The 21,549-nt window shown below is 44.1% G+C and overlaps 2 protein-coding genes and 3 non-coding genes across 5 annotated transcripts; 4 read left to right on the top strand and 1 right to left on the bottom strand.

Moving 5' to 3' along the window:
* Nucleotides 1–1,679: 1,679 nt before the first annotated feature.
* LOC136748796 (eukaryotic translation initiation factor 4 gamma 1-like) lies at nt 1,680–4,666 on the top strand. Its single transcript, XM_066702841.1, has 5 exons — nt 1,680–1,685; nt 1,807–2,039; nt 3,463–3,574; nt 3,889–4,197; nt 4,472–4,666. The coding sequence occupies exons 1-5, from the start codon at nt 1,680–1,682 to the stop codon at nt 4,664–4,666; spliced, it is 855 nt and encodes a 284-aa protein (XP_066558938.1).
* LOC136749001 (small nucleolar RNA SNORD66) lies at nt 4,278–4,354 on the top strand. The gene has a single exon (XR_010816712.1). It is a non-coding gene; the product is annotated as a small nucleolar RNA SNORD66 (small nucleolar RNA).
* A 53-nt stretch (nt 4,667–4,719) lies between the features above and the next one.
* LOC136748795 (uncharacterized) lies at nt 4,720–10,861 on the top strand. Its single transcript, XM_066702840.1, has 12 exons — nt 4,720–4,749; nt 5,074–5,220; nt 6,507–6,752; nt 6,962–7,066; nt 7,191–7,353; nt 7,743–7,996; nt 8,507–8,680; nt 8,960–9,157; nt 9,600–9,743; nt 9,904–10,137; nt 10,346–10,450; nt 10,573–10,861. The coding sequence occupies exons 1-12, from the start codon at nt 4,720–4,722 to the stop codon at nt 10,831–10,833; spliced, it is 2,061 nt and encodes a 686-aa protein (XP_066558937.1). The 3' UTR covers nt 10,834–10,861.
* LOC136748999 (small nucleolar RNA SNORD66) lies at nt 8,772–8,848 on the top strand. Its single transcript, XR_010816710.1, has one exon. It is a non-coding gene; the product is annotated as a small nucleolar RNA SNORD66 (small nucleolar RNA).
* Nucleotides 10,862–20,201: 9,340 nt separating the features above from the next.
* On the bottom strand, nt 20,202–20,278 carry LOC136749000 (small nucleolar RNA SNORD66). Its single transcript, XR_010816711.1, has one exon. It is a non-coding gene; the product is annotated as a small nucleolar RNA SNORD66 (small nucleolar RNA).
* Between the last annotated feature and the right edge of the window lie 1,271 nt (nt 20,279–21,549).

Raw genomic sequence — 21,549 nt, 5'->3', positions numbered from 1 at the left:
TGACTGAACCTCCTGCCATTCGTGCACCAATAATGACCCCTCTTTCAAAGTCACTTAGATCCTTTCCTCTTGCCTATATATATATATATATATATATACACACACTCACCTAAAGGATTATTAGGAACACCATACTAATACTGTGTTTGACCCCCTTTCGCCTTCAGAACTGCCTAAATTCTACGTGGCATTGATTCAACAAGGTGCTGAAAGCATTCTTTAGAAATGTTGGCCCATATTGATAGGATAGCATCTTGCAGTTGATGGAGATTTGTGGGATGCACATCCAGGGCACGAAGCTCCCGTTCCACCACATCCCAAAGATGCTCTATTGGGTTGAGATCTGGTGACTGTGGGGGCCAGTTTAGTACAGTGAACTCATTGTCATGTTTAAGAAACCAATTTGAAATGATTCGACCTTTGTGACATGGTGCATTATCCTGCTGGAAGTAGCCATCAGAGGATGGGTACATGGTGGTCATAAAGGGATGGACATGGTCAGAAACAATGCTCAGGTAGGCCGTGGCATTTAAACGATGCCCAGTTGGCACTAAGGGGCCTAAAGTGTGCCAAGAAAACATCCCCCACACCATTACACCACCACCACCAGCCTGCACAGTGGTAACAAGGCATGATGGATCCATGTTCTCATTCTGTTTACGCCAAATTCTGACTCTACCATCTGAATGTCTCAACAGAAATCGAGACTCATCAGACCAGGCAACATTTTTCCAGTCTTCAACTGTCCAATTTTGGTGAGCTTGTGCAAATTGTAGCCTCATTTTCCTATTTGTAGTGGAGATGAGTGGTACCCGGTGGGGTCTTCTGCTGTTGTAGCCCATCCGCCTCAAGGTTGTACGTGTTGTGGCTTCACAAATGCTTTGCTGCATACCTCGGTTGTAACGAGTGGTTATTTCAGTCAAAGTTGCTCTTCTATCAGCTTGAATCAGTCGGCCCATTCTCCTCTGACCTCTAGCATCAACAAGGCATTTTCGCCCACAGGACTGCCGCATACTGGATGTTTTTCCCTTTTCACACCATTCTTTGTAAACCCTAGAAATGGTTGTGCGTGAAAATCCCAGTAACTGAGCAGATTGTGAAATACTCAGACCGGCCCGTCTGGCACCAACAACCATGCCACACTCAAAATTGCTTAAATCACCTTTCTTTCCCATTCAGACATTCAGTTTGGAGTTCAGGAGATTGTCTTGACCAGGACCACACCCCTAAATGCATTGAAGCAACTGCCATGTGATTGGTTGGTTAGATAATTGCATTAATGAGAAATTGAACAGGTGTTCCTAATAATCCTTTAGGTGAGTGTATGTAGTTTATGCTCACAATTGATTTAATTTACCAGCAATTAAATGAATTGTGCACTGTGCAGTGGATATACCAGATCACAGAGTGTGCAGGGGGTGATGTGGGGAAGTGTGGCCCCTGCTTTGGACCCTGGGGCCCTGCACAGGTCTGCTTCATGGTGTGGGAGCCTAGGCTGGTGTTGGTGCCTGCTGACCACTGTCCATCCTTCATTCCCCTGTAGCACTTTCTCTGTGCTGTAGGCTCATAGCGAAAATAATACTCTTCCTTTTGGACAGGCATTGCAATTGTATTTCCGTGACTGCTCACTCTCTCTTACAAGAGCACTGAGAACAGTGAGAGAGACGCACACACGGGAAATGCAGGTAGGGTGAGACAGGTAAAGGTGCACACATTGGGGTGTGCAGTGTCCGTTTCGCTGTGTGTGTTTGGGGGGGTGCCTTTATCCAATTATGCAAATGTTGGTAGCAGCTCCGCTCTGTGCAGCGCCAATTGAGCAGGAGACGGCGCTACGATCAGGCCCTGTTTAATGCCTGGGATTACCGGCGCACTTCTGTCCTATCAGAGTTGGCTTCTCTGATTGAAGGCGGGACTAAACAGACTGACAATCCAGAGAGCCTTTCACGGGTCACAATTACTGTCAAGAACAACTGGGAGACAGTAATACCGCAGTTTGGACACAGCGGACGGACAGAAATCAAGAGGAAAACGCGTGTAAGGTGGGCCCTCTCTCTAGACTTAAAGCCTTGTGTTGGTATTGATGAACAGCGCTGTTGCGTTCATTGTACAGGAGGGGGTGCAGCCTGCCAGCTCTGCTGCTGATCGGGGTTATACTCGTGTGTGCTCTGGACTTGGACTGAGGGACACTTGTGCTGCTCGTTGCTGGTTGTGTTGGTGCTGATGTGATGAGCCATGCAGATCAAATGTTGATCCTTAATGATCAGTAGTGTGACTCTTCAGCAGCTACAGACACGCATGCTGGGACAGCCGCGCTGCGCCTCTCAGACCCGGGTCGGGTGTAACGGTGCGCGGTGTGAGTGTGGCTGAGGGGCCGATGCGCAACGTTGACGTGACTCGATTCAGTGTGTTTGGACACAAATGCAAATTGGGCTTCAAGGCATTCAAGACAGAAAACAGGAGACACTTCTTAACACAGAGAGTTATTACAATCTGCAACAAACTCCCAGCGATGTGGTTGAAGCCACAGTTTGGGAACATTCAAAAATAGACTGGGTAGGATCTTTGGATCACTTAGTTATTAATGGACACCAAACGAGCTGATGGGTCGAGTGGCCTCTCGTTTGTAAACTGTTTTATGTTTTTCTGATATGTGTTCGGCATGACGTCAGTTGTTGTCAGTTGCATACGTAACAGTCGCTGGAATTCGATTGTGTTGCTCTGTGGATTTCGCCTAATTAGAGCTGATAGTGTGTTTGGAGACGGAGCCGTATAGTCGACTGATTTTACCAACGAGTAATTTCAGTTTTACCGAGAGAATTTTGGTTGTATTGAATTGAAAATATGGCAGCGATTGCAAAGTTTTGTCGTGAAGGTTCTGCAACTTTCAGGTAGGCCGTTTCATTAATCTATCGTTTTCTTTTCATTGCAGCAGGCTATGTATAGACTACGTGTTTTTAAATGACAGTACAGTTAAAGTCGGGACACAATGTGAATAATAATGTATTTTTCACCAGTACAAGATCGTGTGAATTGCTCCTAAGTGTGGGTGTGTAGCTACACATTGAACCATTATTCTCGTTTACTGATTACTGTATGAGAGGATATGAAATATGGTGAAATGGATATGGTATATGCTGAAATGGTCTTACTCCCTGAGACAAATTAATGAATATAATGACTGTGGTGTATAGGCATATAACGTTTTTGTTATCTTTTTGTAATATTTTCAAGTTTTGTCTGTTATATATATATATATATATATATATATATATATATATATATATATATATATATATATATATATATATATATTGTCTGATATCTGTTGAGTAAGAAATAAACCATTTAAACGCAACAACAGATTTTGAGCCAACATTAAAGTGTATTGCTTTCATTATTTCGTAATCCTCGGCACAACCCAGACTTCTGTGCAAATGTTGTTGCATTAAAATTATGTTGTAGGTGGAAATATACCCCTGACGAGAAGGAGAGTGAGCGGCAGTTCCTGCTGGACTTACAGTTCATCTGTGACAGGTTGCAGAAACTCCGCATTAGCGATGTGGTCCTGGCTAAGGTATGCAGCCCTGCTTGTCTAGAAGACCCTAGAGTTTTATTTTAATGTTTTTATATATAAATACATCTGGTTTAGTTGGTTACCTGCATTGTTCAGATGGATCTGTTTAAAGTTGATATTGGGCACTTGTCTCATTTGAACTTATGTACCATGTTGCATGTTTTTTGTCAACTGCTGTATAATTGTGATTGTTAGTTAGAAAACTGTATGTTTGTTACCTGTCCACCACAGCAAGTAACCAGAAGACTTGTTTTATGGCTTGAAGGAATAGCAGCTTTGGTTTGACCCTTTCTCCCTCCCTCCCCTCTCTCCAGGCCATAAATACCCCTGTGCATCGCCTGGACCCCAGTCAGCTGACAGGGATGAACTCTGTCCCTGACCTTACCCCCTCTCTTGCCAACCTTGGCATACAGCCCATGGGGGGACATGGCCCAGGCTCTTTGCCACCCCAGCCCTCAGCAGAGGGTGCCCGGTGTTCCCGGCAGGGCAAGAGGAAGGAGCCGCAAATCATCAATGTGTCATTCTCGCATGAGGTTCATCTCAACAAGGCCGAGAAGGCCTGGAAGCCTACAATTAAGCAGGCTCCCACAGTGGGTGATGACCCCGAGGTCATTAAGACCCAGGTATGTAGGAGCAGAGGACACGGTTCTTGTTTGGGGGGGTGGGAATAATAATTTGCTAGTCTACTGAAGGGGATTGTGGGCCCCAGTGATGGTCTGTTTTTAGTGCCATGGTGTCTGGGCCACTGACCTCTACTGATAGAGAAGAGGAAGTGAGGGGCTGAATACGCTTACATGCACCCACCTCTCCAGAACAAATAAGAACACGGACTTGGCCGAGGTTTGCAGAACTAACTCTTTTTCCTTCCTTCCCTCCTCCCCCCTTTCCCTTCAACAGGAGCTGTTCCGCAGGGTGAACGGTATCCTGAACAAGCTGACCCCACAGATGTTCCAGCCGTTGATGCGTCAAGTGGACGAGCTGACCATCGACACGGAGCAGCGACTCCAGGGTGTCATGGAGCTCATCTTCGAGAAGGCCATCTCCGAACCCAACTTCTCCGCCACATACGCCTATTTTGCCAGTGCCTTCTGAGGGTGAGAGAAGGAGGGTGACGGGGAGAGTGAAGTAACAGAGGAAGAGAGGGGATGTTAGAGGATTGTGAAGATGCTATTTGTGTAAATTTGAATTTGTAAAATGTATTATGCCTTGAACTGCTCTGTATTATTGCACTTTGTATTGCTCTCATATTGGACAAGGGCGTCTGCTAGGAAATAATAATAATAATACAAATACATGGATCAGATTAGTTTAGCTCTGGAATTGTAATTTGTGGGAGTTCAGTTTTGAATGGACTAGCAGATGCCTGTCTTGTGAAGCGCATATCAAGAGTTTTCACTCTGATACCTGTTTAAGATGGAAGCCGGCATGGCACACAGATCATGCTTAGCAGGTTTCCATCTTGCTTAGGGTTTATGTTGTTCCTGCTCCCCTTTCCGTAGCTCAAAGTCCCGAGCGCTGACAAGCCGGGAGAGACGGTGACTTTCCGCACTCTGCTTTTGAACCGCTGCCAGAAGGAGTTTGAGACGGAGGATGATGGAGACGAGGTCTTTGAGAAGAAGCAAAAGTTGCTGGATGCATCCTTGGTGGTAAGAACATTTGAACGTATTTTTTAGGGCTGTCTCGATTAATCAATTAATCGGGTCTATGAATCAACAAATGAATTGACGATCAATATTTTTTCTATTTAATCGAGCAGACTTAAAAAACAAACATCATAATCGTGACTGTCAATTATAAGGTTAACACTAGAATCGCAGAGATTTTGAACTACCTACAAGAGCTGATAGCTCTTTTAATTCTGTGGTATAATGAAAGGCAAACGATCGTATAAAACTAACATAAATGCAGTAGTATTTAAATGTAAATATGAACATAAAACATTCAAATGATTGGTATAAATGACATCAAAGCACTTTGTTTTCTAAACACGTACACTGCACACTCAAAACTAATGAAACAATTGTTTAATCACTCAATCTGAGTACACCTGTAATGCTTCACAATGCGTGTGTTTTTCAAGCACATGAAAGACTGTAGATTGTAGGTGAGCTAGAGATCGCGACTTGAACTCGATTTGCGATTATGCAGCTAAAACGCTACTTAGGCATATTTAATACATATATTTAGTAAAAGTAGAGAACGGGTCTGCACAGAGTATTCAGGAACACAGAGTAATTCACATTAAATCGGTCAAACTGAGCAGCCCTGCGCTTCTACAGTGTTAAATTATAAAGGCAAATCAGGCAAGATATCACATCACGAGAGCTATGGTACAGCATCCCCGCACAAACTGCAGGGTTACAGCCGCTAAAAACTACAGTCCAGCTTTGGATTCAAACTGGATTCGTAAGGAAACACTGAAGACAAAGGAAAGGTTTTCTGTTTAATTTGCATGCAATGCTTTTCTTACAAGGGCAGTGTGAGTTTACAGTATCATTTGTGAGCAAAACACCAGTTAGCTGTAGCGATTTTAATTTAGTTTGCTGATTATAATGATATGGTGTTTTTGTTTTTTTATATTAATTTATATATTTTTTTCCATTCCCATTCAGCGTTGTTATACTGTAATATCAATGCCTAGTATTTATTAAAGTATTACTGTGTGTCACAACCATTTAAAGACTGTTACACTTATTTTAATAAGTGCCTGATTAATCTACCGATTAATCAACCAATTAACTGATTAACCAATCAAATATTTGAATCGACTGACAGCCCAAGTATTTATTTTAAATATAAACAGGGTTCGTACACTAGTCTGGATGTCTGGAAAAAGTCTGGAAAATGCAAAACTGATTTCCAGGGCTTGCAAATGCTTGAAAAATCATGCCTCCATTATGATAGTATGTAATTAAGTGCTGTGTGTGCGCAGGGCGAGGAGCGGCAGCGTCTACGTGACGAGCTGCAGGAGGCCAAGCGCAAGGCCAAGCGCAAGGCCCAGCGGCGCTCGCTAGGCAACATCAGGTTCATTGGGGAGCTGTTCAAGGTGAAGATGCTGGTGAAGAAAACCATGCACAATTGCATCGTCAAGCTGTTGAAGAACCACGACGAGTCCCTGGAGTGCCTGTGCCGACTGCTCTCCACTATCGGCAAAGACCTGGACGTGGAGATCGCCAAGGTAAGGCAGGTCCGGCTGCCGTGCCAGATTGAGCCCTGGCTAAACATCCAGCAACGTGATGGGGCCTCTAGATAGTGGTCTGAATAAGTGTTTCTGAGCATCTGCAGAAGTCTTCTTGAAGGAATGCTGCTTCAATCGGTGGTATAAAGTTACTTCTGTACCTGCTGTCTGGACTGGTTTCTAATCGTTCTGTCTGACCTTTTCACCAGCCCCGCATGGACCAGTACTTCAGCCAGATGGAGCAGATCATCAAAGAGAGGAAGACCTCCTCTCGAATCCGCTTCTTGCTGCAGGACGTCTTGGACCTGAGAAGAGTAAGTCATGAGTGATGGGAGAATAGAAACCTTCCTTGTTTTCAGCTTCCCACCCCCTCAATCCCTGTGTGCCTCTCATTCTCTCTCTCTACAATGGTCACTGACTCTTTCTCCCCTTCCTCAGAATAACTGGGTGCCCCGGAGGGGTGACCAGGGTCCTAAGACAATCAACCAGGTCCACAAGGAAGCAGAACTGGACGTGCACCGTGAGCAGATCAAGGTGCAACAGCAGCTCATGAGCAAGAAGGACAACCGACATGGGGGCCCTGGGGGGCCGCACCCTGCAGGTGAGGCTCAAGAGCACACAGATGAGAATTCAGCCAAAACTGTCCAATCACACCACGTCATTTTCTAATGATGTCTATGTCGGAGGGTCCCAGTCCCCAGTTTTATATGGCTTGTCTTATCTTTTTTTTGGCAACTTAAACCATTGAGGTTGTGTGAGTTACTTTTAAGATTTGGAAACCGTTTCATTACATTTTACTGATTCAATTCAGTAATGAGCTCATCTGGGAAAAGCTTGAACATCACTGTGAGGACTAGGTCTGTGGTTTGGAGCAGTGAGCCTCCATTCTTGGTCATCTACACTGCAAGCCCTCAAAACGCTCAGGCCAGTAGTTCTATCCATGTAGCAGCGCAGCCTGTTCCTTCAGAGGCTCTCTAACTCTTTTCACAGCTTCCGAGTCTGGATGGCATGCTACCGGCACCCTGAGGCGCAGCTCCGCCGCTTCTTCCTCTGTTTTCAGGAGTAGCTCTCGCCGGGATGGCGGTGAGTGTAGTAACCTCTTCAAGCGGCTGGGGCATCATGAGCATGGCCAGCGCGAACGCTCTGAGAGGAGAGACGCCGGGGATAAGAAAAGCCTGGACAGGATTGACTTGAAGAAGCCAAAGTCCATCATTGGGGAGTGTCTCCACCTCAATGACATGAAGGTAAAGGGATGATCCACTGCTGGACACAATAGGGGGCTCGGAGCCCATCACTTCAGACTGCTGTTATCATAGGTTTAACGTTTACTTACTTGTTCAGTGGATCTTGCTTCTGCTGAACACTTCCATCAAAAACATACAGCAGCAGAGCTGAGAAAAGGTCAATGAATGTGCCTGCAATATGATCACGTCACGAATGTAACTTCAACAGAATCAATACTAGCAGTGTGAAGCCGGGTTAAGGGCTTGGCGCATTTTAGAAATATCACTTCCAGACACCGCCCACTTTCATTTAAAGGAGAATCCTCACAATAAGTCTATTTGCAGATAATGGTGCAGTTTGCCTTGGAAGCGGTCTCAGCTGAGCACTGTTGTATCTATTGAGCATTGGAATACAGCTCCAGCAGGCGAATCGGGGATTGTGCGCAATGAGAATCTATTCACCCCGCGGCCCTCGCAGCGGCAGACACGTGCCCCCTGCCCTGACCAGCGATTGACTTTTTCTCCCCCCAGCCCTCAGCAGTGGCTCCCCAGCGCTCCCAGCAGGGCGAGAGGAGTGAGCAGCGCAAGGTCATCAACCTGTCATTCTCGCATGAGGTTCAGCTCAACAAGGCCGAGAAGGCATGGAAGCCTACAATTAAGCAGGCTCCCACAGTGGGTGATGACCCCGAGGTCATTAAGACCCAGGTATGTAGGAGCAGAGGACACGGTTCTTGTTTGGGGGGGTGGGAATAATAATTTGCTAGTCTAGTAAAGGGGATTGTGGGTAAACTTGGAGCCCCAGTGATGGTCTGTTTTTAGTGCCATGGTGTCTGGGCCACTGACCTCTACTGATGGAGAAGAGGAAGTGAGGGGCTGAATAAACTCACATGCACCCACCTCTCCAGAACAAATAAAAACACGGACTTGGTTTGCAGAACTAACTCTTTTTCCTTCCTTCCCTCCTCCCCCCTTTCCCTTCAACAGGAGCTGTTCCGCAGGGTGAACGGTGTCCTGAACAAGCAGACCCCACAGATGTTCCAGCCGTTGATGCGTCAAGTGGACGAGCTGACCATCGACACGGAGCAGCGACTCCAGGGTGTCATGGAGCTCATCTTCGAGAAGGCCATCTCCGAACCCAACTTCTCCACCTCATATGCCAATATGTGCCAGTGCCTTCTGAGGGTGAGAGAAGGAGGGTGACGGGGAGAGTGAAGTAACAGAGGAAGAGAGGGGATGTTAGAGGATTGTGAAGATGCTATTTGTGTAAATTTGAATTTGTAAAATGTATTATGCCTTGAACTGCTCTGTATTATTGCACTTTGTATTGCTCTTATATTGGACAAGGGTATCTGCTAGGAGATAAATAATAATAATAATAATAATAATAATAATAATAATAATAATAATAATAATAATACATGGATGAGATTAGTTTAGCTCTGGAATTGTAATTTGTGGGAGTTCAGTTTTGAATGGACTAGCAGATGCCTGTCTTGTGAATCATATATCAAGAGTTTTCACTCCGATACCTATTTAAGATGGAAGCCAGCCTAGCACACAGACCATGCTTAGGAAGTTTCCATCTTGCTTAGGGTTTATGTTGTTCCTGCTCCCCTTTCTGTAGTTCAAAGTCCCGACCACTGAAAAGCCGGGAGAGACGGTGACTTTCCGCACTCTGCTTTTGAACCGCTGCCTGAAGGAGTTTGAGATGGAGGAGGATGGAGACGAGGTCTTCAAGAAGAAACAGAAGATGCTGGATGCATCCTTGGTAAAAAATGTTGAATGACTTTTATTTAAAAATATAATCAGGGTTCATACGCTAGTCTGAAAGTCTAGAAAATGCAAAACTGATTTCCAGTTCTTGGAATGCTTGAAAAATCATGCCTCCATTATGATAGTATGTAATTGAGTGCCGTCTGTGTGTGCAGGGTGAGGAGCGTCAGCGTCTACGTGACGAACTGCAGGAGGCCAAGCACAAGGCCCAGCGGCGCTCACTAGGCCACATGAAGTTCTTTGGGGAGTTGTTCAAGGTGAAGATGCTGACAGAGGCCATGATGCACGCCTGCATCTTCAAGCTGTTGAAGAACCACGATGAGTCCCTGGAGTGCCTGTGCCGACTCCTCTCCACTATCGGCAAAGACCTGGATCTCGAGACAGCCAAGGTAAGGCAGGTCCGGCCACCATGCCAGACTGAGCCCTGGTTAAACATCAGCAATGTGATGGGGCCTCTAGACAGTGGTCTGAATAAGTGTTTCTGAGCATCTGCAGAAGCCTTCTTGAAGGAATGCTGCTTCAATCGGTGGTATAAAGTTACTTCTGTACCTGCTGTCTGGACTGGTTTCTAATCGTTCTGTCTGACCTTTTCACCAGCCCCGCATGGACCAGTATTTCAGCCAGATGGAGCAGATCATCAAAGAGAGGAAGACCTCCTCTCGAATCCGCTTCTTGCTGCAGGACGTCTTGGACCTGAGAAGAGTAAGTCATGAGTGATGGGAGAAAAGAAACCTTCCTTGCTTTCAGCTTCCCACCCCCCCTATCCCTGTGTGCCTCTCATTCTCTCTGTACAATAGTCACTGACTCTTTCTCCCCTTCCTCAGGATAACTGGGTGCCCTGGAGGGGTGACCAGGGTCCTAAGACAATCAACCAGGTCCACAAGGAAGCAGAGCTGGAGGCGCACCGTGAGCAGATCAAGGTGCAACAGCAGCTCATGAGCAAGAAGGACAACCGACGTGATGCGAATTTCAGCGAAAGTGTCCTGTCACGTGTCGGTCGGGCCAGAGCAGAGCAGGCCAGGAAGAGAGGGACTTTTGTGAAAGCACTAGAAATAGAAGCACCAGTCCTTCTCTGGCGACGATGAAAGCACCAACATATGATCATTACATTTCTTTCCCTTCTCTGTTTAATCTACAAAATAAAATGATAATGTTCTTCTGTTCAAACTAAGACTCTTGATCAGTGTGTATGTGGTGTCATATATATATCTATAGAGCAGTTCAGTACAGCCTGGGGAACAGTATGGATATCTATATCTATACTATATTGAATGGAGGTGCACTGTAGATCAGAGATGTAGACTCAGATGATTTCACCGACCTTGGTTAGCACTAGTCTTGGAGTTCTCTACCTCCTATAAAATCTAATAAAGACTAGTACTAAACTGCTTGTGAGGCCGCCACTAAGACATTGTGAGCAGAAGTTCGATAGTTGTACAGTGCGACAGGAACTGCTACGAATTTGAAAAAGGACGTTATAAGACCAATTAAGAGTATCTGATAAATATAAGCAGTTAAGTGCCTTTTACATAATTGTAGCCTCAAAGCAGCATCATAGCTTTTTTCTGGAAGGATTTATGAGAGGATTTTGCATTTGACCTGACAGGAAGGTCAAAGGTCATCAGATAGGGCATTTTCAGGTACATCATACATGGGTTCCTATATGTGTTCTTTTGTAAGTATGAGCCTGACTATGAAAGGAGTTATGAGTTAGTTCTCTGTTAGTCACAGTGGAGGACATTTTTTGAACAGACGTCATATGAGTTCCTATCCAAGTTCCTATCCAAGTTATGTAGCAATCATCAGCCTATCTACACTCTACACACAACAATTGTAAGCATTGATTGACATTGAAGGAGAGGTCAGATGTCAAGATTAAGGGTGCAGTAAACTTTGATCTTCAATCTGAAAGCAGTTATAAGGAAAAACAACATATACTTATCTTTGAACCCTAAAAGGAAGGGTCAAAGTTCAAACTTTTTTCAGAAGAACATATTTGGCACTTTATGACATGATGTATGATGACTGTGATGACTTTTGAAAGGTGTAAGCCAAAAATCACCCAAAAAAATCACCTTTGACCTGAAAGGAAAGGTCAGAGGTCAAGTTGAAGGTCATGCATAAGCTGTCAAATGTAAAAAAAATATTTTGGCAATATCCCATGATCCTTAGCTCCGATAGGAAGCAAGATACACACTTTTCTATCTATGTTCCATACTAATATTACTCTGAAATGCATGCTGGAAGGAGATAAAATGTGTTCAACATCTGAAAACAAGTTCTAACATAACCAACATGCAGTACTTGGCTCTCAGAGGATCAAAGGTCAGATATATAATCTATGGTTTACTATTAGTGTTGAATTGTAAGTATAGTGCTTAAAGTAAGTATCAGCATGTCAAAAATGTTAGGGCCCTTGGGGGCCTCAAGAGGATCGGGACCACCAATCAGCACCAAAAACAATAGCATACAGATATTGTACAAAAAGTGTTTACAGTGTCATCGTGATGGTTGAAAAAGTGTAGGAGGAGATGCGTTTAAAAAAGTGGTCAGAAACGAGAATTAGATAACTAACTTAAATCCAATAACTATAACTAAATACGAATAGGATAAAAAATCATTATCTATTAGTATGATAGAACTATAACTTTTAAACCCATAACTAAAACAACACTAGATGAAGTGGGGATTGAGAATGAATGGATAAAACCAAAGACAGCCTCCCAGGACCAGGATTGTGTGACAGCTGTTTCCTCCAAATCTGTCATCTTGACACAAGTTAAAAAGAGACTCATCCTGAGCTTTTGCTTTCCCTCATAGGAAAAGCACCTGGAATAGATTTCCTGGTATCACTCAACTCATATGTTTTTGAAGAGTGTAATTTTAGGACAGAATTGACCCATGTCTAAGGAGGTGTTCAGGCTGGCTTGTCCCCCACTAGGATTTCCAGAGTAAGGGATCCTGGCTCCTGCAGATGAGGAAGAGAATCAGGACATCACACAGATGTCCAGAGGCCCAGAGTGGCCCACATGCTCTGTTGTGCACATCTGCCTTAAGCACTGACAGCAGTCCTACACATTACAGCTGTCTGGAATCAAGATACGGACCTGCCCTCAGCAAATCAACAAACCGCTTTGCTGGAATATTTGTCTGGTGATGTTCCAATCCTGCAAAATATAAAAACACAAAACCACTGAATGTCATTGCCAGAAATGGTGGGACAGACGGGACTTCTCAATTCTAGGGTTTAAAGTCCTAGACTACAAAGCAAAGCTGATGGACAGAGAGAGCGGTACCTGCTTGTAGTGGATTTCCAGCCAGGTGCACATGCTGTGATTGAGGGCTGAGCAGGGGACATCAGTCATTATTTGAGGGGGGAAGTGCAGAGACAACTGACCTTGAGAAGTAGTATTAGGATACATTTTCAGTGCTTTGAAAACATTCAAATGCAGTAGAACCCCTGTGACTAACACACATGACACTGGTAAGGATGAATACAAGACTACAGCTGTGTTTACAGGTGCGATATTTGTATTTAATAAATGCATTGAATCATGAAATACAGTATTTTTATATAGGCGCAGTCTACATTGTTCCAATTAAATGAAACAATTAGGGTTCTGGATGTGGCTCAGCTCCCTTTTGTCCCCCGAACCCATAGGCCGCTGGAACTGACAGTGGATGGGACCTGTGGCCTGAAAGCACCTTGAACAAGACAGTCCTCACAGGGGGTAAACCAGGGCTGAAAACCCAGGTGACACATAGGCAGGCGCCTCCAGGTCAATGTCAGTCCAGCAGAACCTACAAAGAGAAACACCAAATCCATAAGACTCAGACACAATTACTGTTCCAGGATTAAATAAGGCCACAACACGTCATATATTTGGGAACATACTGGAACATAATCATGTGTTTGATTTAAAAAAAAAAAAAAGAAGAGGGAGGCCAACAAATTGTGTTATGTATACGTCTGTAAGGCAAGGAACTCCTATTTGTTATGCAACTGTTTATCTACGGTATTGTTAAGTTGGGGGGTGTTTTGTGTGTTGTGCTGGCAATCCTCTCAGATTAATACATTAAACAGGTGTTATGATGAATCCTGCACCCCTTAGATATCGTGCATCCCCTAGCAATAACCCTGATTTCGCACTTGCGCAGACCGCTTTAGATTGATTTGGTGCATGCGCACAAGGGGGACATTGTGAAAAGTGCGAACACTCAGAAACCGGTCCCTGATGTCGACACTTTGGTTATTGCCCGAGATGTCCGCCACCAGGAAGCAGCGAGTAACATAAAGTGTGAGTATTAGGTTACATTTTTGTGGCACTGGCAGCAAGAGGCAACCACAACTACGCCACTCCCTGTTCACTTTAAAGTGAGGGGGGAGGGACTGACTAAACCCCTCTCACTCTCCCCACGCAGGTCTGGCAGACAACCCCAGATACAGCACAGGCAGCAGTTCACAGTTATCAAACCGTTTATTTACACAGTCCACAGATACAGAGGGATGGGGCACGAAGTCCATGCCCTCCACATCATTAAAGGTTCTAAACCCCCAGTTAAAACTGCCTAATATATGAGCAAATTACTGTACGCAATAGAAAATGGGGAAAAAGGAAAACTATAGGTCCAGCCAACCTCTAATCTAAAGCTACAGCTAATTAAAACACTAAGCTAATCCTATCCCTAGGAGTGGCTTTTATAAAAACTGGGGTGTATCTATCAAGTCCAAGGAAAGAACAAAGCACGTACTGTGCAGTCTCCCATGCTCTGTGTCCTGAAAAAGTCCCTCCCAGGCCGGTGGAGTGGATCCCTCAACTTATACGCACTGCTTCCGCATCAGTCCGTTTCCACGGGCCGCTTCAGTCTCTTCGCTGACCCTCCGTGTTCAGGCTTTGCTACCAGGTCAGGTCAGGTCAGGTCAGGTCAGGTCCTGCTCTGCTCTGCTCTGCTCTGCTCTGCTCTGCTCTGCTCTGCTCAGTCTCCCTCTCACAGTGCAAGTTGGCTACTTTTAAGCCCAGTCCTTTAGTCTGGAGCAGGGAGGTGATTGGTTGGAGAGTGTTTGGTGATTGCTCCAGAGGAAATCGTCCAGTAACGGGATGTGCATGCCACAGCGTGGAAAGTTCATAGTGAATGCAAGATGCACTCATTGAAAGTAAAATAATGTAAAATACAAGAACTAAAGATACAATCAGTGAAAACAAGTAATAAGTGAAAGAAAACCAAGATAATTAACCAAACCAATAAATTAAATCAATTTAAAAGAAAACCCCAGACACACACCTAATATTACACACACCCACACTGCCCCATACCCCCTGCAACATTTCTGTTGGTCCTTCCCCCAAAAAACGCATTTGAGATCAATTGCTGGGTGAGTATAAGCTGCTACACTGTTAGAGGCTACAGTGCATAATAATAAAATGCATAGGTCACTCGACTGTGTGTGAGTAATGTGAGTACAAATACAATAATTGAGATTGCTACAGTAGCTATAAGGAGGGATATCAAATGGACTAATATCTGAGTCTGATATGAGACGTTAAGTTTTTACCGGGACAGTCAGTGATTTGAATTAAACTGTATGTGTCCCGACAACTCTCTCACAATCATTTAAATGGCCCAGTTTTTAGCTTTTCTTGTTTAGACTCACTAATACCTTTAAACCTTAAAACAATCTGGTCACTTTAAAACATGTTTTCATTATCTACGCTACACATCCCTACTTCTTTTCACTTAAAATAAGTTATAGGGAACGGCTTTCTCTTTTCTCTTGGCTGGGGTCTTTTCATTTAAAAATGATTGGTTATATAGCTCAGTTGTGTTTGTGTGCTCAATATCAACATTATCAATGTCGTTATACTGGAAAAAACTAATCAATTAAATCAATTAAACTATAGGCTATGTTTGCAAAACTATACACGCTAACCACAAAACCTTACACCAAACCAGCAAAGCATTATACATCTCCTGCAAGTGCAAACAATTCTTGCAAAGCTCTTCAAACTCTTTTACAGTTTTTCCCAATTGTTTACACACATTTGCTGAATCTTTGGCTCATTTTCCTAAAACTATAAACACAAAACACAAAAGTTTCGCTCAAATGGCACCCTGTAGACCAGTTTCATCCGGATTCAGTTGCTCTGTAATACACGGTCCAATGTAGACAAGCCCACCTGATGAATGTTATTGAATATTGTGTTGTCTGCAATTATGGGGTTCTGGATTTCTCGTAGTCTAATGGTATTGTTTGCCACCACCATGTTCACAATAGCGGTCTCCTGTTCTGGTGTGAACAGCCTGTGTCTTCCACCATGGCCTGGCCATCTCACAGTTCTGCAGAAGATCCACAAATGTGATATGATTGGTTACAGTAAGCTAAAATAATCGACTTTCTTTCAGTATGAAATTACATTCCTGTAACATAGGCCAACAATCACTGAGTAACATTCCAAAACAGGAGAGCTCACCTGAGGCCTTTTCTAGTGCTAAAGCTCGGATTTCTAAGTGAACAATTCAGCAACTAGTGTTCACACCTGTGAGGAGTGGATGTTGCCAATTGGTGTATAGAGCTTGGCATTGTGATTGGCGTTACTTTCCAAAGGGACTACAGAGATTTTTATTTTGAATGTTGTGCCTAATGTAGAGAACTGTGTGTAGTGTTTTGCAAAAAGTGTGATATAGAATTGGAAACTGAGTGTAAAGCAGGAATTGTTCTTGTTTTTTTGCAGACTTGGTTTAGGGATTTGGTACATGAGTTTCAGGTTTCGGTGATTGCGTTTCATGTTCCAATTTTAGTGCGTAAACAATTGGGAAAAACTGTAATAAAAAGCAAGTGTTTTTTATTTACAAAACAGGGCCAACAGTGTTATCATTGGTTTAGTAAGCACTGGAAAAAAAAATGTAGATAATCGAAAATCAAGTCGAATTGTGATCTAAAAATCGAAAGTCAAATCGAATCGAGGATTTGGTGAATCGTTACACCCCTAGTGCAGTGTTGTATGGGCCTAGGATTGCATGATGGTGAAGGACGCCGTTTTGATCAATAGCTGCACACATTGTTATGTTGCCACCACGTTGTCCCGGGATGTTGAGGATGGCACGGTGTCCAATGATATTTCTGCCGCGGCCCCTTGTTTTTGCAAGGCTGAAACCTGCCTCGTCCTCATATATTAGCTCACGATGCACTGCATCTGCTTCTAGCTTCATGACTCTCTGAATGAGACAAGACATGAGTGCGATATGACGATACAATGCATCCGGAAAGTATTCACAGCGCTTTTCTTTTTCCACATTTTGTTATGTTACAGCCTTATTCCAAAATGGATTAAATTCATTATTTTCCTCAAAATTCTACAAACAATACCCCATAATGACAACGTGAAAGAAGTTTGTTTGAAATCATTGCAAATTTATTAAAAATAAAAAACAAAAAAAGCACATGTACATAAGTATTCTCAGCCTTTGCTCAATACTTTGTTGAAGCACCTTTGGCACCAATTACAGCCTCAAGACTTTTTGAGTATGATGCTACAAGCTTGGCACACCTATTTTTGGGCAGTTTCTCCTATTCTTCTTTGCAGGACATCTCAAGCTCCATCAGGTTGGATGGGGAGCGTCGGTGCACAGCCATTTTCAGATCTCTCCAGAGATGTTCAATCGGGTTCAAGTCTGGGCTCTGGCTGGGCCACTCAAGGACATTCACAGAGTTGTCCTGTAGCCATTCCTTTGTTACCTTGGTTGTGTGCTTAGGGTCATTGTCCTGTTGGAAAATGAACCTTCACCCCAGTCTGAGGTCCAGAGCGCTCTGGAGCAGGTTTTCATCAAGGATGTCTCTGTACATTGCTGCATTCATCTTTCCCTCGATCCTGACTAGTCTCCCAGTTCCTGACGCTGAAAAAAATCCCCACAGCATGATGCTGCCACCACCATGCTTCACTGTAGGGATGGTATTGGCCAGGTGATGAGCGGTGCCTGGTTTCCTCCAGACATGAGTTCAATCTTGGTTTCATTAGACCAGAGAATTTTGTTTCTCATGGTCCAAGAGTCCTTCAGGTGCCTTTTGGCAAACTCCAGGTGGGCTGTCATGTGCCTTTTACTGAGGACTGACTTCCGTCTGGCCACTCTACAATACAGGCCTGATTGGTGGAGTGCTGCAGAGATGATTGTTCTTCTGGAAGGTTCTCCTCTCTCCACAGAGACATGCTGGAGCTCGGTCAGAGTGACCATCAGGTTCTTGGTCACCTCCCTGACTAAGGCCCGTCTCCCCGATCACTCAGTTTGGCCAGGCGGCCAGCTCTAGGAAGAGTCCTGGTGGTTCCAAACTTCTTCCATTTACAGATGATGGAGGCCACTGTGCTCATTGGGACTTCCAATGCTGCAGACATTTTTCTGTACCCTTCCCCAGATCTGTGCCTCGATACAATCATGTCTCGGAGGTCTACAGACAATTCCTTGGACTTCATGGCTTGGTTTGTGCTCTGACATGCACTGTTAACTGTGTTACCTTATATAGACAGGTGTGTGCCTTTCCAAATCATGTCCAATCAATTGAATTTACCACAGGTGGACTCCAATCAAGTTGTAGAAACATCTCAAGGATGATCAGTGGAAACAGGATGCACCTGAGCTCAATTTTGAGTGTCATGGCAAAGGCTGTGAATACTTATGTATATGTGCTTTTTTTGTTTTTTATTTTTAATACATTTGCATTTACATTTAATACAAAATGTGGAAAAAGTGAAGCGCTTTCCGGATGCACTGTATATGACACAACATACACACTGATCAAGAGTCTTAGTTTGAACAGAAGAACTTTATCATTTTATTTTGTAGATTAAACAGAGAAGGGAAAGAAATGTAATGATCATATGTTGGTGCTTTCATCGTCGCCAGAGAAGGACTGGTGCTTCTATTTCTAGTGCTTTCACAAAAGTCCCTCTCTTCCTGGCCTGCTCTGCTCTGGCCCGACCGACACGTGACAGGACACTTTCGCTGAAGTTCGCATCACGTCGGTTGTCCTTCTTGCTCATGAGCTGCTGTTGCACCTTGATCTGCTCACGATGCGCCTCCAGCTCTGCTTCCTTGTGGACCTGGTCGATTGTCTTAGGACCCTGGTCACCCCTCCAGGGCACCCAGTTATCCTGAGGAAGGGGAGAAAGAGTCAGTGACTATTGTACAGAGAGAACGAGAGGCACACAGGGATAGGGGGGGTGGGAAGCTGAAAGCAAGGAAGGTTTCTATTCTCCCAACACTCATGACTTACTCTTCTCAGGTCCAAGACATCCTGCAGCAAGAAGTGGATTAGAGAGGAGGTCTTCCTCTCTTTGATGATCTGCTCCATCTGGCTGAAGTACTGGTCCATGCGGGGCTGGTGAAAAGGTCAGACAGAACAATTAGAAACCAGTCCAGACAGCAGGTACAGAAGTAACTTTATACCACCGGCTTCTGCAGATGCTCAGAAACACTTATTCAGACCACTGTCTAGAGGGCCCATCACATTGCTGATGTTTAACCAGGGCTCAGTCTGGCACGGTGGCCGGACCTGCCTTACCTTGGCTGTCTCGAGGTCCAGGTCTTCTGTTTCTTCTTGAAGACCTCGTCTCCATCCTCCTCCATCTCAAACTCCTTCTGGCAGCGGTTCAAAAGCAGAGTGCGGAAAGTCACCGTCTCTCCCGGCTTTTCAGTGGTCGGTACTTTGAACTACAGAAAGGGGAGCAGGAACAACATAAACCCTAAGCAAGATGGAAACTTCCTAAGCATGGTCTGTGTGCTAGGCTGGCTTCCATCTTAAATAGATATTGGAGTGAAAACTCTTGATATATGATTCACAAGACAGGCATCTGCTAGTCCATTCAAAACTGAACTCCCACAAATTACAATTCCAGAGCTAAACTAATCTCATCCATGTATTATTATTATTATTATTATTATTATTATTATTATTAATATTATTATTTATCTCCTAGCAGATACCCTTGTCCAATATAAGAGCAATACAAAGTGCAATAATACAGAGCAGTTCAAGGCATAATACATTTTACAAATTCAAATTTACACAAATAGCATCTTCACAATCCTCTAACATCCCCTCTCTCCCTCTGTTACTTCACTCTCCCCGTCACCCTCCTTCTCTCACCCTCAGAAGGCACTGGCACATATTGGCGTATGTGGCGGAGAAGTTGGGTTCGGAGATGGCCTTCTCGAAGATGAGCTCCATGACACCCTGGAGTCGCTGCTCCGTGTCGATGGTCAGCTCGTCCACTTGACGCATCAACGGCTGGAACATCTGTGGGGTCAGCTTGTTCAGGATACCGTTCACCCTGCGGAACAGCTCCTGTTGAAGGGAAAGGGGGGAGGAGGGAAGGAAGGAAAAAGAGTTAGTTCTGCAAACCTCGGCCAAGTCCGTGTTCTTATTTGTTCTGGAGAGGTGGGTGCATGTAAGCGTATTCAGCCCCTCACTTCCTCTTCTCTATCAGTAGAGGTCAGTGGCCCAGACACCATGGCACTAAAAACAGACCATCACTGGGGCCCACAATCCCCTTCAGTAGACTAGCAAATTATTATTCCCACCTCCCCAAACAAGAACCGTGTCCTCTGCTCCTACATACCTGGGTCTTAATGACCTCGGGGTCATCACCCACTGTGGGAGCCTGCTTAATTGTAGGCTTCCAGGCCTTCTCGGCCTTGTTGAGCTGAACCTCATGCGAGAATGACACATTGATGATTTGCGGCTCCTTCCTCTTGCCCTGCCGGGAGCACCGGGCACCCTCTGCTGAGGGCTGGGGTGGCAAAGAGCCTGGGCCATGTCCCCCCATGGGCTGTATGCCAAGGTTGGCAAGAGAGGGGGTAAGGTCAGGGACAGAGTTCATCCCTGTCAGCTGACTGGGGTCCAGGCGATGCACAGGGGTATTTATGGCCTGGAGAGAGGGGAGGGAGGGAGAAAGGGTCAAACCAAAGCTGCTATTCCTTCAAGCCATAAAACAAGTCTTCTGGTTACTTGCTGTGGTGGACAGGTAACAAACATACATACATATATATATATATATATATATATATATATATATATATATATATATATATCGATATTTCTTGTTTTTATCCAATCAAGCTACAAAATAAGACCAAAGACATTTAAACAAGTCTTTATTTAATCATTAAATATGCAAAACGAACAAATACCGGAGGCTGTCATGGTAAATATATGCAGAATGCAACACATTACAGCGCAAGTGTTGTGTGATTATTGATTACTATTACGTGTGTTATGTTGTTATGGGATAAATATGTACAGAAATACACAGTATGATTTACTGTCACATAACAACATAACACAAGTAATAGTAATCACGCAACACATGCGCTGTAAAAGGTACAGATTCAGGTAGATTCACCACAACCGGGTTTATAGTGGCGCATTAACATCTGCTAGACAGAGACATTTCGCGTCTCGATTCTACTTACCTATACAGCACATGTTAATACAAAATAATAATAATAATAATAATAATAATAATAATAATAATAATAATAATAATAATAATAAACTGTTGTACCACTTCACCGTCATAATGAAACTTTTTGCATGTGTTTGCATTGCTTTGCAATGTATTAAAATGTAAACCAGCTTTATTATGATTTAATTTTATACAAATGATATCAATCTAAATTAGCAGGGGTGGGGGGTGCTTGCAGCTTGAGTTTAACCCGGCGACGAGAGCGGGGAGGACCGTGTGCGCTTGCGCATTAAAGTATGTCTTGCTTATGTTGGTTATTCTGTGTCAGTTCACTCTCCTCCATGT

This window comes from Amia ocellicauda, chromosome 4 (assembly GCF_036373705.1).
Source record: "Amia ocellicauda isolate fAmiCal2 chromosome 4, fAmiCal2.hap1, whole genome shotgun sequence".
NCBI lineage: Eukaryota > Metazoa > Chordata > Actinopteri > Amiiformes > Amiidae > Amia > Amia ocellicauda.
The sequence above is the reverse complement of the archived record's forward strand: the minus strand, read 5'-3'. Positions and strand labels throughout refer to the sequence as shown.